Raw genomic sequence first — 15,843 nt, forward strand, 5'->3', positions numbered from 1 at the left:
GTACTACTGGACATAAGGAAAAACCTTTTCACTGTTAAGACAGTGATGAATTGCAACAGGTTACCCAGAGAGGTTGTGCTGTCTCCATTCTTGGAGGTTTTCAGGATCTGCTTAGATAAAGCTCTGAGCAACCTGGTCTGATCTCAGAGCTTACCCAGCTTTGAAGCAGGAAGTTGGACTAGAGACCTCATGAGGTTGCTTCAATTGAGAATTTTTTCTGATTCAGCATAAGTTTTGCTTGAAAGAGCTTTCAGATGTTTGAGAAGAAGAATAGTCGGAAGAAGGAATTAGGTAAATGCCTCTTCTTCCCTGAATGTATGGTTTGGAGGGGAGGGGCAGAGGGAGGGAGAGTTGTGGGGTTTTTAAGGTTTTGAGAATTCATTCACAATCTTTTAAATTGGTAACTGTGGCATGGTTGGACCATCTTGTATCAAATCTAGTCTTAAAATTAATTTCTTGTATGTTAAAGCCACCTATGTTTTATTTTGACTAAAAGTACAATTTATGGGTGATTTGAAAACCATTGAAAACTGCAGTTCATAAAAGGACCTCTAAACAACTTGGTTTTATATAAGCCTTCACAGCATAGCTATTATATGTACAAACTGCAATACTTCGACTGAATTAATGTGACGTTGCTAAAGAACAGGCCAACGATAGAGCAAACTTCTCTGTTTCACATCTTGCTAAGTTATGAGCCCCTGTAGGTGTGACCTCAAATATGCAAGCTGCCAAAAGTAATCACTGCTTGCTTCCCTAATCCGTGTTTCATAAACCATTGCTGCCCAATTAAATTGTCTGTGCTGTTTCTGCCTGAAACTTCACTGTTCTGGCCATGCTTAAGAATGAAACATAATGTAAAATTAAACTTCTCTATTCTAATAAATGCTTTCTGTCACATAGTCTTTAGATGTGTAGTAGTGAGTCATTGTATAAAAAAATTATACGATACCTTAGCTGCAGTAATTTGCTTTCAGTCATCAAATATGCAGATGTCTGGCTAGTGGAACTTGGAGTTTATAAATACTGTATGTATAATACAGTGAAAATGACAGGAATTTCATAAACGGTATTGCAGGATAGAGTCTGTAAACAGTGCCCTCTTTCATGTGTTTGCAAGGGACTTTTGTAACCCACAGTTGAACATCAGTAATGATGCTTATAGAAGTTTCGCCAAAGACAAGTTAGGTTTTACCACACTATTGTGAACAAAAGCTCAGTTAAAATTGGAGTGTACTATTTATTAGAATTATGGAAATCACAGAAAAGCTGCAAAAGGAAGAACATGACATTAAGAAAAAATTTAACTGGTACACAAACTAGCACACAAAGGAGTAGAATATTATTTATGATTTAGCTGCAGTGGCCAGGAGAAAACTGCCATTGCTGACTAGAACTGGCTTGTTTGTCCATTCTCCATTTTGCTTCTAAGAGGTTTGTTCTGCTACTTTTCCATATAAATTTTACTGTCTCATTCTGACAAAATGATGCTTTTGGAATAAGCTGGCAGCAATTGCAAACGCAATTGCAGTAGGAAATTCTATACAAAATGTGTCAGCTTTGTAAGCAAGCTTCCACTGCCACCTTAAAACTTTATAAGTGGCAAAATTTTGGCTGATTTAAACTCCACTGAAAGGCCTTTAAGGATGAATTACTTGTCCATTTCCATTTCTGTTAAGTCAGCCTGTGCATGGGTCCTTACACTTTCTAGGTGGTGTCAGTGGGGGTTTGCTCCTCCTCACCTTTACTTTCCCCTCACCAGATACTGCATGTGAAACTGAGCAGAGTTTGGTCTAAATTAACCAAGACGACAGTGATGGATTCTCTTGGTGGATTGATGTTAGGATTGAAGTTGTAGCCGTCATTAATAAATGCCTGCCTTGAATTTCCAAACAGATTAAAATCTGACTCTAATGCTTTTATCTTTACTCAAAATCCCTGCAAAAATCCTAACACAAGTTGAGAGGTATCTTTTTGGTAAGAAAGCTACAGGTAGCTTTCTGCTCTTAGTATTTGTTTGTGAAAGTAATGTCTTGGTCTTTAGGTATTATCAGGGCCACTATTCTAGCACATTTGTACATTGCTGTGAAAGATGCATCCCTTTGTCTTCTGACTTGTTAACCCTTTTCTCCACTGCAAAAGCAGTGCATCTTTTGTGGCTATGCTGAATAATTGTAATACTGTATGTAATGACATACTGTATGTAAATGACATACAGTAATTTACATCTGTAAGTTACTTTTACTTGTTAAGATCAAAATAAAGCTGCGGGTAGCCATTGAACAGAGGGAATGTGCTGGTCAGAGCTGCAAGCCCTAAAAATTTTGTTATAGCAAGACTGCCATATTCATCTATATTTCATTACATAGTAAGCAGTCAGGCTGTATGGATACTGGTGCTTCCATCAGGATTATCTCATTTCTTGTTTTGTCTAGATGCCAATTTATGCTTAAAATCTCAGTTGTAGCTTAACCAACAAGCAATTCCAGAAGAGTTATTGTGACCAGACCCCTTGACCTACTATGCCAAAAGAGGTCTGAAAGGCAAACAACCAATTTACATTAACTGAAAAGGAAATAGTGTGGTATCAAAAGTCTCAATACTGTAATATTTTTTACTTTGTCTTCTCTCTTTCCTCATATGTGGGGGTTGTTTTCCATTAAAGAAGTAAATCAGTCCTGCATATTTTCCGTTATAGCAGCTTCCTTTCTGTGGTTTGAATAAACAGTCTTCAGGAACATGTCTCTCATATCAAGAATGCAGTCCATCTGAGACACTGAGAAAGCTGCAGTGCATTGATAGGATAGCTCTACCCCAAGCCTATTGAACAGTTCTCTTTTTTCTCCAGAGCTACCTGAAATCCTTGTTCACCTAAGGGAACCATCAAGCTGACTGCTACCTAGCACTCGGGCCCTATCTTTATGTTTGTTGCCTGTGTTTTGGGGGTTCTCCTTTGCAGAGGAACCCCAAGTACAGTTACCAAGCCACTTCGTTGCATGTAGTTCTCTGAGATGTCACTACAGCTTCCTTTGTAGTTTCTTGATAGTAAGGCTGATCTGACTGCCTTAAAAGAAAGCCACTGATACATGGAGAGCAGCCTAAAAATCCTACAAAATCTGAGTACAGTTGTGGATTGCCAGGGAATGTGTCAGCTGGGAAATAGGGTGCATGCCCACAGCGACAAGACTGTATTTTGCAACCGGTGCTTGGAAAAGCTGCTCAAAAGCAACCTTTGTGAAAAAAATAACACAGGATCCCTGGTGACCATACAGTTACTCCTCCCTGCCTGAATTTTCAGTTGCCTTCAGCCTCCCCTTCCATTTCTGCTTGCCACATTCATAGCCACTGGAAGGGTGAAACAGCTGCTTGGGATGTCCCTGAACCTGTCAAAAGAGAGGATGCACAAGTATCCTTTTCTGTTCACTGTTACGGTGTTTTGTTTTGCTTTTTTTTTCTGTTTTCTTGAGAATAAACAAGTATACTCAGGATATGTTTTTCATACAGTAGCTTATTTAGCTCAATATATAAAACATTCTGTGTTTTTTCAGGCAATATTGTAATCCTCAAATAAACAAGCTAAAATAAAGCAAATAAAGGAACGGTGGAAATTAATTATATTCTTTTTTTCTTTATTTTTGTTCTTCTTCTCACCATACTTATTTTTTAGAAATTTGGTAATGGTGTACCAAATTTGTATTCTGAAATACTTTAACTAATTTAAAGCATTAAACTAATGCTGTAAGTATTTCATGTTGAAGAAATTACTATTCTTACTGTGCAGTTGGAGACACCTAGAATTTGTTAGATCCTTAAGCAAATGTATGCATTGGTTTGAATATTTTTTAAGAACTGTCATATTTGTGGAATTAACAGGAGTAGGAGTAATGTTGTGTAATAGGTAATCAAATGTACAGCTAATGCACAGTGAGTTGTGTAATTAGGCTGTGTGGATTTGGCTTCCAATTTAGCCATTCATATTTTGTCCAATAGCACTGAAGTTGCACTAGGAGAGGAGGGTGTGGAATGCTTTTTACTCTTGTAAGATCTGATTCTATATGTTCTTAAAAATCTGAAAAATTCTTAGTTGAACTTCACTAGAGGAAATAGTTGTATAGGTTAAGAGTCTTTTCACAATAAAACCTTCTAAAAGCTTCACCTTTCAAGAATGCTGAACGGGAAAGCAAATTCCATTATTCAGACTGTGATCTTGGGGCCCGATTTTTCCAGATTCCTGAGAATTGATCTTATTTCTACTTTTTCTCTTGGATTGCTGACCTAGAATTGACTTTGTGCTCCTCTGAAAATAGTGCCAGATTACAGATCTCTGCATCTATCTGCACTATCAAAGGAAAAGTTTTCATGATTCCAAAAGTACCTCCTGCTTAATACAATGGACAAACACTGTTCTGGAAAAAGTTTTCATGATTCCAAAAGCACCTCCTGCTTAATACAATGGACAAACACTGTCCTAATACATTCCTTCTGAATCTGTAACAATCACTTCATATTTACTTTTACTCATCCTTGTCATTTAGATGGTATAGCACAAAAAATTAATGAGGTAGACTTTGTAAATCAATGCTGTTTCAGTCTAGCTCTTTCCCTTACAGTGATAAAAATATTTATACTGAGAAGCCTTTTTTTTCCAAATTCTCTCTAACATTGTGGTTTATTGGTTTGAGTCTAAGTTTGGGGTTTGTTGATGTAGTTCTAATCTAAATTGCAGAATTACTGTTGTTTTTATATTACCTCTCATAGTTTCCAGATAAAATTGGATTATTAAGGCTGTTACAGGACTTATAACAAAACTACCTCAAATCCTCTAAAATTTTCAGCTTCATATGCCTCTAACCACACATAAAATTAATAGTGAAATGCATGCCCTGGTGCCTATTTCAAACAGACTGAAACCTTTAAAAAAAAAAAGCCAGAGTAAAATAAGCAATCTAATGTATGAGTATATTTTAAAAACTGTCAAAAAAAAAGAAAAAAAAATAAAATGCAATTAGGATTTATAAATACTGAAACTGGTTTTCAATCAGTGTAATTATTGTTTGCTGTAGGGATATGGAAACATATAAGGATACTTGAAAATACAAGGTAGTTTAGAAAGTAATAGAGGGCATATATTTTTAAAAAAACATTCTTACATTCTGAAACACATGTAAAGACATTTTTGGTTTTTTTTTCAGAATTGCCTCTTCTATTGATTCTGCACAGGGACAATGCTGGTATTTTAATCGGTTGATGAAACTTAGCATTAAACACCGATATGCACATGAGTATGGCGATCTGAACATTACTGACAGAGATGGACCAGAAGCACTGCAAAATCATCTAAAGCAAACACCTACTGGCTGCCTACAGGAAAATAACCTCTTTATCATGGGTGAGACAGAAAATAAACAGGTCTTGTTGGATCCTTCCAAAAGATGGATTGCTACTGGCCATACTCAGGCCACATTCATTAACTCCTCCATACCTGTGCACCAAAAGGAAAATAAAGAACATCAGAGAGTGGAGCAGAAGAGCACTGAATCTTGTATTAATTACAGTGGGGAGACCAAAGGCAACAATAACATGTCAGCCCAACTCATGTTACAACAGTCAGTGATAGTAGCAAGTAATGTGGGAAAAGATCTTCAGCATTTTGAGAATGATACAGAAAGGTAAGAGAGATGTCAGACTGCTTTCAAAAAGATTAAATGGATAGGCAATAGGAGTGAAGATTTCTTGTTTGAAACAGAGGCACAGTATTCATAGTAAGAAAACAATATTTTTACGGTTATTAGGCAGTGAAGAGTTATTTTAAGGAGATGCACGTTAGAATTCCATATTGACAACAATACTTTGTGGTATTCTGTCAGTTGATATATTAGAATATAGATATGTATGTACTTAAAATAATTTTAAAATACTGTGTAACAGGAGAATTTGATAACTTTCACTTTATGTCCTACCTTTTTCTTCTTTTTTGCAATATATTTATGACACCAATTCAATGACACATACAATATTAGGGATGAAAATCCTGGATGGTTTGTAGAAATTTTGGGTCAGTTTACAAAGTGTAAGGCTTTTTTGCTATACTGTTCATTAGACATTCAAGATTCATTTGTGTAGAGTTTACTGTCAGTATCATTTAAAAGGCAAGAGGGAAACGTTGATTAAATCTACCATCCTACTGCCTTGACCTTAGGCCAGTCTCCTGCTGTTGTGATGAGTGAAGAGCTAACAGCCTGCCCTGCCCTTGGTACTCCTCCAACATGCTTTAACCTGCATCTTAAAAGTAGAGGCAGGAGTGAGAGGACAGTTCAACTTGTTCCGTGCCTCCAAATATTCTCCTGTATGAAACAGAGTAGTTTATTACATCCATAGAATGTGTTTGCTGCTGGTTTGTATGGTTCTGGATTTATGGTCAGGGAAAAGCGAAGCTGAAATTTTTGCTCTAAAAGCACAAAAATTCAGTTACAGTTTCATAAGAATTCCATTTTGAAAATACATGTCTTGAGAATACTATGAAGAACAAGCATGGAAGGTATGCTTCTTCATGCTTTAGACTTATGGTAAATGGGCAGTAGAGCTTAGTAGGTACTTAAGACACTAATAATTCGTCATAATATTTATTATTCAGGAAGACCACAGAATTCATCATTGCCTCTCAGGAAGTTGAAAGTAAGAGTACAGTAGTCTATTATGGAATATGAGTGCTTCAGAAAAATCTTTTTGAAATACGTCATTTATAGTTTTTAGTTAATATTTTAAATGTATTCTGTAAATCAGTTGTTGAACAGTTCTCTTCAATCATAAAATCATAGAATGGTTAGGGTTGGAAAGAACATTAAGATCATCTAGTTCCAAACCCCCTGCCATGGGCTGGGATGCCTCACACTAAACTGTGTCGCTCAAGGCTCTGTCCAACCTAGCCTTGAACATTGCCAGGGATGGAGCATTTGCGACTTCTTTGGGCAACCCGTTCCAGTGCCTCACCACCCTTAGAGTAAAGAACTTCTTCCTTATATCTAACCTGAACTTCCCCTGATTAAGTTTGAACCCATTACTCCTTATCCCATCACTACAGTCCCTGATGAAGAGCCGCTCTCCAGCATCCTTGTAGTCCCCCTTCAGATATTGGAAGGGTGCTATGCGGTCTCCATGCAGCCTTCAGTGCAGGATGCAAACCACTGGAAGGTTGTTTTTTAACTCAACTACTGCTTTTTATAGATGTAAAGCTTATAAATAAATCATGTTTGGGGCTGGCAAACTTAATAAATATATTTCAAAATTCTGGCTTAACCCCTGAAGTGTGCTTTTTTTATAGCTGAATAGTACACCTCTATTTAAATAGATGCACTGCATAAGGAAAGATTGGAGAAAATTTAGATGTCTTTTCTTAAACCCACTATCCAACTGAAAGGAGAATTTTGTGGAGAAAAGGATTCCAAGTCATAATGTAGAACTTCCATTAAACTTTTTCTCTATCAGTATAAATTAATTTAACATATATTTAAAAAGCTCAATCTTTCAAATATAATAATGTTATAGTTGTATATAGTAAATAGAACAAATATAAATCGTCTGTAATCAGTGCTTGTTAAACGATGAGCAAATTGGGAAATGTACACATATAAGCAGTGTTGAGTAGTGTTAAAGTGAAGGGTAAGAGTAGGCAAAAAATGAAATTGAACTTTCTGGTTTTCCTGTCTACTCCATTGCAGATATTTGTCTCATGCAGTTTTCAGCATTTAGCTCTCTTTAGTTATCTTTTTTTTTTTCCTTTGGACAGTGGACATAAGTGGACCCCTCCAATAGTTTGTTCAGTCATTGTTGAACCCCTTCATTTTAGGAGATTCTTCCTCTCCAGTGAATATATAAGGTACAGAGCCCAGTGGAGATTAGTCCTTTTAGATTACTGGATTTCCAAAGTTATGTGACGTGAATAACCTCCCGTGTTTCTGAACATATATGTCACATCTGGATTATAATGTCTCAACAGTTTAATGGCAGTGCCTTCCATTTGTCTCAACACATAGTGCTGTGTTTTATGGTTATAATTGGGCAGCTATGATAATCCAGGGTACTAGTGAGGTTATGTCATTCATAAAAGTATTTATATCTCTGTGAGGCTACATATGGCGGCATCGGTGATCCAGTCTTTTTGGCGGCAGTACCATGCGAGGAGGAAACCCAACTGCACAAAATCAGAGAATCATCAGTTTATAAAGTCTTTGAGACAGAAGCATGAAGCTGCCACACTAATCCAGGTTGGGTTATGGTATTCTCTTTACTTTCCAGATTTCATAAGAAAAAACCTTACTAGTTTTGTGTACTTGTCATCTTCTGGTTTTGTTGAAGATTTTATTAATAGTTTCATAATAAACATTTGGTTTATTTATCATAAGCTTAATGTTTCTAAAAGAGAGACTTCTTTATAAAAAGTTTTATAGAAGCATAAAAATGTTTTCCCTTTTTCACTATTCCCTGAATTAGTTTTGCTTGATTTAATTCTCATATTATGCTTATGACATACTGTGTCCATGTTCTTGCTGGAGTATGTCTATGCTATTAAACTGACAGATGCTGCGTAACTGGTGCATCATTTATGGTAGCCATACAACTAACTATTCTTCCCATCTCTTCTGTCTTACTAATCCATCACTTTCCTTCTCTCCTCATCTCCAGAACCGAGGATTGCCTCATCCACACTGCTGTTGGGAACAGACCATGGCATAGGCTGTCCTATGGTAGATACTGAGCTAACAGTAAAAACACAATGGGTTACTGTGTGCAAGAATTGAAGTCCATGCCTTGGCTCTGCTTAGTTTGCTAACCAGTTTTACTTACCTGCACAGTTGCCAGGGTTCATGGGGTTTCTGCATTTTTAAACAAATGGACCCTGTAATTGATTCCAGATTTCAAGTTATCTTAAAAAACATTCTATGTGTAAGTCTTCTATTAAAATGTCAACTGTTCCAAAAGTGATTTAGGTGTCTAAGTTCCATTTCAGACTGAAAATCCAAGTAATTCATTAGTATCTATGCAACAATGGGCAGTAAGCAAAATGTTTAGTAAATGTGCATACTAAGAAACAGGACAAGTACAGAATCATATTATAGCAGTCAGTTATCTGGGAAGTTGAGCTGAAATTTTTTTCTGGAGTATAAGGTTTAGCTAATATATTAACAATTGATCTCCATGAACTTAATAGATTTTTAAACTTACTTAATATATTTGACTTCTATTATATTTTAAAGTTGAAGAGTTTCACAAATTCCATATAGTGGTTGAAATGTCCTTCGTTTCATTTCAGGCCTCAGAATTTCATAAGTTAGTATGAAAATAGTCTTTCGCTATTTATCTTCTGCGTATTTTGTGGTTTTTTTAAATCTCTTATATCCATCCTTACATTCATTCATTTGTAATAGAAGTTTATTCCATTTAGTCTCTTTCATGTTACTCTAACTATACTTTTTATCTTTTTGTCCCTCTATGGAACCTTTACCTTATTCTATTATAACTTTTTTAAACAAGTGCCTAAAACTGAATTCCATAGGAAAAGATATATCATGAATTTGTTCAGTAAGACAGTTTTCATCTTCTTTCTTAAAAAACTAATATATAATTTTTTCTTTTTGATCATGAGTGAGCACTGACCTGTTGCTTTCATAGATCTGAGTTAAAATTTACCCTTCTTCATATTACTGTTAGAAATGCTTTTCTCCCTTTGCATTTGTAAAAACTAATCATATTTGTTGTATTAAATATATTCTTCATGTGATCACTGAGTAATATAAGGATATTTTATCAGGATGGTTATGAAGATTCTTGTAGGAAAATAAGAACAATGAAATTAATAAGAAAGAATTCTAATACATTTAGTCTTTTTTATAATAATCAAGAATTGTGTGTCTAAAACCAGTAACATTTCAATATCCTATGCAATTAGACAATTATTTCCTTAAAAATTAATAAGCTAAACATTAAGACAGAATATAAGATTTAACTTTCCTATTGTAGTGTGTTCCTTGAAAAGCCATTAAATGTGGACTACACTACATTTTCAGGAAAGTGGAAATTTTTTGCATGGTGCTTTAAATGCTTAGGGCATCTTGAAACCCTAATGATGTCAAACACTGATCTGGGGAAAATTGCAGTCCTGAATTTAATTTTCTTAATTTCATCTATGTAATTCTGATCTCTGAAGTGTTTTCCTGGATCTGATTCTAAAGCTTGGCATGTGTTCCTAACACCTTCCTCTTTTTCTAAGCAGTTAATTCCTTATGTGATCCTTTTTCTTAGATATGATTATGCCTACTGGTAATATTTTTTTAAATAAAGATCTTAGACAGTTAAGAAAGAGTAACTGACCTAGGTCAATTGCATGAGATGTCTTTAAGAATTGCTACTTGTAAACTATAAGACATTTAGTACAAGTGTATTTTTATTCTTAGTAATTTGAAAAGTTGACACTTAGCTTTTTTCTTATGTAGCCTTTCCTTTCAGTTTATAATAGTCCTGAAGGAATTGTCAAATAATTAATTAGTTGACCCAGGTTTGTAGTTGAGGGAGTTGCAGGATTCCTTTCTGCTTACTTGTGGAGAGCCTCTTTGAGTGCTCTAAGCTTTAGACATATGCTGGCATTTAATTTGTCCTTGTAGTTTTTAAATGTCACAATAAAGTTTCAAAAAACAGAATCATTGAGCTATTAAACCAAGGCCAAGATGTTTTATATCTTCCTAATGGGATAACATAGAGAATCTGGATTTGGGTTTGAATCTATGGCTTTGTATAACATGCGTTAAATTTTTTGTTTAGGCATTCTGGAAGGGTTTTCTTTTGCGAAAAAAACTGGCCAGTGCTCTTGCAGCTGTTAAAAGTGATGAAGTGGAGGATGACTATGAAGACATAAATGTGGATGAATTTCCATTTTCTGAAGTAAGCACATCATTAGCATAAGAACTTTATGTAAAAAAAAACATTATTATTATTAGCGCATTTGTGTAGGTGTTGGAAATAATAGACCTTCGAATGGGACCACTGGAGCCTAGAATTAACATGTTGGATGTCCAGAATAAAGAAACACTTTTTATATATAGTTCATTTAAATATATTTGTCATGGATTAATTTTTCCTGCTCTTGAGATGCTCTGGTAGTTGCCTTGCTATTAATGTCGCACCCACCGTTGAATCCTATAGACTTCTACAGTTAAAGGACATCATGTGAGAATAAGGAAACAGCTTACTTTTGTCTAAATGTTTAGCTTTTTAGTATTTTAGTAACAGATTATAATGTCAACAATATTGAGTATGCATTTTGTTCATTTTCATGATAGAATGAGAACATAATATATCTGAAAATACAGCTGAGATTCAGTGTTGCGATATCCCAATAAAAAGAAACACACCCCAAACCAGAGGTGAAGCAGGCTTATTAGCTGTTCTTTTGTCTTATAGGTATAGTGCTAAAAAGATCATGAGTCTGAATATAAAAAGTAAATTATGAAGAAAAATATAATTTAAATCGGAAAAAAAACCCCTCACAATTAGAAGGTCCTGTGATGCACAAAATCCAGAAATCATTTCTAGTAATTTTTACAAGTTATATAGAGTTAATAATGTTCTTTCAGTTTCAAAAGTTTTAACTGGCTCAGAAGTTTTCCATTCTAAGAAATAAACGCAGGCTCCAAAGGAATTTAAGGAGTAACATCACATTCAAAACTGAATTTATCAATAATTAAGTAATAAAAAAATGTCTACAGGATCAATATTTTCATTCAGTAAGCAAGGAAAAGAATCTTAAAACCAAATTTTATCTTTTATAGCCTCAAAAAGCACAGTGTACAGGGGAAAATTGGAGACTCAATAAGCATAGTAAGGCAGCTCTTGATGACTTACCTATATATTTGTCTGGAGCACTGCTTTCTTTCATTGTTCACATTCGTTGGCTGTGATTTTTTTTTCTTTTTTTAATGGTTTCAGGTAAAGCAAAGAAAACTGATAGCAATTTGGCCATTTAAGACCTGAGTGGATATGACTGAGGGTTTTTTTTCATGAACCCTTGTCTCTGAATGTGCTTATTCAGCTGCTGCATCTTTGCAAGAGCAATTTATCAATATTCCACTGCAATTTTTGCAAATGAATATGAAGCCGATAGCCCTGCTACTGGCAGGATTAGATCCCATTTATGATCATATGTTTGTATGGCTCATAGAGAGTTATTGAAACCAAATATGTTTTTAGTTGGAACAGCACAGTTTACAGTTGATCAGTCTTCAGTCACCTGAGTATCAGCCTTCTTTTGCCGCTCCTCCTCTTAGAGTATAGTTGGGCTTTGTATGAAATTATTACCAATGACTTGATGTCTTGGAGTAATTTTATTTTTTTCTTTTCCCTTTCAGCAGCTATTTTAAGATATTTTTTCAGAATTACTGTCTTATTGTAAAAGCTTGCAAAGTGTTTTGAGGCAGGAGTCCCAGGAATCATTTGGTATACAGGAAATGTGTGTGTGTAAAACATAGAGATCTGGTTTAAATTTTAGGATTTTTTTTTTTCATTTTAATTTGAAATATATATACAAAAAAGAACAGTCTCATTAGTTGATGTTCTCTGATCCCTGGCTTCTTTCTAAAATAATAAAAAGCAGAAAGTTGAAAGATTTATTCTTCACACAGGAAGGAAGTATCTGTTTCATATACTAAAGAAGGAAAATATCCTGGTTTGAATTAGTCAGTCAGTAGGCCAGAGTCTTATATATCTGTAATTCAATTTAGCCGTCTCGTTTCACTCTGTTTGGCCCAAATAATCCTGTGACATTTCTTGATACTTTTATTTTAATTACTAAACCGAAAAACTACACGGGCAGTTTCATTCCATCTGTCTGTCAGCATGGCAATCTCTTTGGGCAGGTGCTCCTGAGGCCAGGGAGAAAAGGAAGAACTGGGAAGGCAGGAAAAAAGGAAAGCTCATTTGAGAGAGGCTTGCACTGTACCACCTTCTGATGTTGCCACACAGTTCTTCCTGGTTTGTTTTTTTGTTGGGGTTTGGTTGGGTTTTTTTTCCACATTCTATTGACTTTATAAGGAAAGAAATAAAAGATAGGTCTAAGGAGTAGTTCTCAGAGAAAGTGTTTAGGTTCAGATGATGACCGGAGACCCATGAGTTACATTGTCATTTGCATAGCTGGCTCAAAGGCTGAACTGGGGATTAATTGCAAAAATTACTCAAGCCCTTAAGCTTCTTGGTGATGAAAATATAAGAACATCTGTTTTCTACAGAGCAGTGCATGTGGTAAATTTACAATGTATATGCCCATGAAAAATATACTTTATTCAGTGAGTGAGCATTTCAGTGTTCGAGATTGATGTCTGTAACTAGAATTATCCCCCAAGCATATATCTTGTATTACTGAAGAGTTTGATTTGGGAAGTGTGTGGCTTAACTAAAATGGGCCTGCACTCTGCCCTGTCTAGCCCAGACAGCCACGCTCATACTAAGTTGCTTGGTACTAGGTTGCCTGGTTCCATGTGTCATTAGCTGTTTCATTCTCTGCAGCTGGGCAACACGAAATCACATGGACTTATACTTCTGCGAAACAAGCAACAGAAGCTTAGAACAGTCTATACTTCTTATTCCTTCCTTACTCTTCTCAGTGCTTCTTTCTGTCCTCAGTGTTTCTTTCTGGCCCAGTGTTTCATAGCTGAAACAGATCCAAATAAAGCACATTGTATCAGTGCCTATCTGTTGTGTCTCCAACAAGTGTGGAGGGAGGAGTATATATTGCTGGGCTAGAGATCCCGTATGCCAGGGTGTAAAAGAAAAGAAAAATATCCAGACACTATTTGTACTGCAGAATCAGTTTGGATAGGGAAATGGAAATGAGAGAGAATGACAAAGAAACTTTTCTTTATTGCAACCAGTAGAAATGCACTAAATTTTCTCCGAAGGTCTTTGGAATAATCCACTATTTTGTAGTGTAGTCATCGTGGTTTGGGTTTTTTATACCAGTATTGCATATATTTCAGTCATAATGATTTTATTCAGTATTACCTAGTATTGTCACAAAATCACTAGTGTGCAAGCACCTATTTAAACCATTTGCAAATATTGCAATAAGTCTTTAGGCACCAGTCTTCATTAAAATTACTATTTAATATCTTAAATATAACTCAGTGTACCAGTGCTCTGTGGAAGGTGAGGCTGTGAACACCATGGGGAAAACTCTAGTCCTTGCTAAAGATCTTCTCTTTACTTCATTTATGCACATTGAACAGTGGTATATTTTAGCAGAAGTTTGGCACCATATCACATGAAAAATGAATTGCGTGTGATTGACCTGGAGGAAAGACCTTTATCTTGTTCACATTAGCATGATTAGTAATAATTTTACCTGAACAATTACTGGTATCTTGTTATATTTATATCAGCTCTCATACCTTGCCAAAGACATTCAGAAGCAACTGATGGCAGTAGTCTTTTGTGTCTGTTGTATTGCGCAGTGTCAAACAGGCTATCCCAAATGAGGTAAAAGATCTGGCCAACAGATGTCTCAGAAAGTATAAGTCTGGTATTTAGTGATATTTTCATGTCTTTCATGTGGACTTTGAAGAATTCCACCCTATATGCTCCAGAAGGCTGATCTTAAGGCAACTTTTCATCAGCAGTCCATCCATGTAGCAAATGATCTACAAGGCGGAGTTTATTTCACCTCTGGTGGACAAAATCTGACAAGATATTCGCTTGACACAGCTCCTGCTTTCTGTACTGTGTAACCATCAGCATTGTTATTTTCTTAATGAGAATATGGTAAGAGTCAAATGCAAAATGGCTGAACTTGCCAGTGTGCCAAATAGCTGAACCAGTTGAATATGATCAGTTTTAAGACAATTTTTTTACTCAGAACAGTGACTACTGAATATTTTTTTTCCTACACTGGGTCAGCATATAGACATATGTCTTATTCTCATCAAGGTAAGTACCAGTACTGATGGTTACATAGCACAGAATATAAATACTGTATTTCTCAAAACTTCATTTTTTGAATTTGGTTTTAAATCAGGACTATCTAGTCGTACTTTTTCAAAAAGAAAGTAACTTTGTAAGTTACAACTAAGCTAAAAAGAAATCCATCACTGTTTTCTTCATCAAAGGGAACAAATTTGTTGCCCTGAGACAAAGTGTTGTCCTGCTTCTGAGCTTGATTATGTAGAATTTTAAAATCCCAACCTTTTTGACAGCTTTTGAAATTATAGACTAGGAGTTTCCTTCACATTTCCTTCACATTTCCTTCATATTTTACATATCCACACTCAGACACATAGCCATTCCTATTTTTTTTGCTTGCCTTCCACGGCAGCTAGGTAGCAGTTTTCTGTTTTGTTTTCTGGGTTGTTGTTGGTTTTTCTTTCTTTTTTTGGAGGGAGTGCGGGAGGAAGAGGGTAGGACAGAGAAGAAAAACTACATCATATGTACTAACTTTTGAAAAGTAAACAGCAATTAGAACAACAATTTCTTTACATCTCATTTTAGTATTCTTATCACGTCGAAACTAGACACATACAATATGTTTCGTTTTCATATAGTTCTTCATAATGTGGTTTGTCTCAGGCTGTGAGTTTGTGATTGTGGGCTTGTGACAGTGATTGCTGTTTTCTGGCTAGTGCCAGGAAATAAGTGTAGCCTGTGAATGAGAGGGTCTCCATAACATTTCTTGTATCTTGACACTCTTACACACATCTAGCTCTTGTAATTGCTTATAAATGTCAGGTCAGAATCCAGCCTTTCTGTATGGTATATTACAAAGAATATGTTCCTTTTTTCATCAAATTTATTACAAAGTTACAGTGT

At 35.5% G+C, this 15,843-nt stretch overlaps 1 protein-coding gene across 19 annotated transcripts in view; it reads left to right on the forward strand.

The window, feature by feature from the left end:
• The window catches only part of LRRIQ1 (leucine rich repeats and IQ motif containing 1), a 127,434-nt gene that overhangs the window by 35,259 nt on the left and 76,332 nt on the right, over window positions 1–15,843 (forward strand). For 14 of the 19 annotated variants that reach the window (XR_003990646.1, XR_003990645.1, XR_003990644.1 and 11 more), the window contains one exon: window positions 5,193–5,669. Coding sequence is in view for 12 of the 19 variants with exons in the window: in XM_030480236.1 (XP_030336096.1) it covers window positions 5,193–5,669 (477 nt within the window). In the remaining 7 variants the exon portion in view is untranslated. Of the gene's footprint in view, window positions 1–5,192; window positions 5,670–8,125; window positions 8,265–10,815; window positions 10,936–15,843 lie in introns of all 19 variants that reach the window. The other 5 variants (XR_003990649.1, XR_003990650.1, XM_030480240.1 and 2 more) reach the window with 1 other exon arrangement.

Source organism: Strigops habroptila, chromosome 3 (genome assembly GCF_004027225.2).
Source record: "Strigops habroptila isolate Jane chromosome 3, bStrHab1.2.pri, whole genome shotgun sequence".
NCBI classification, from domain to species: Eukaryota; Metazoa; Chordata; class Aves; order Psittaciformes; family Psittacidae; genus Strigops; species Strigops habroptila.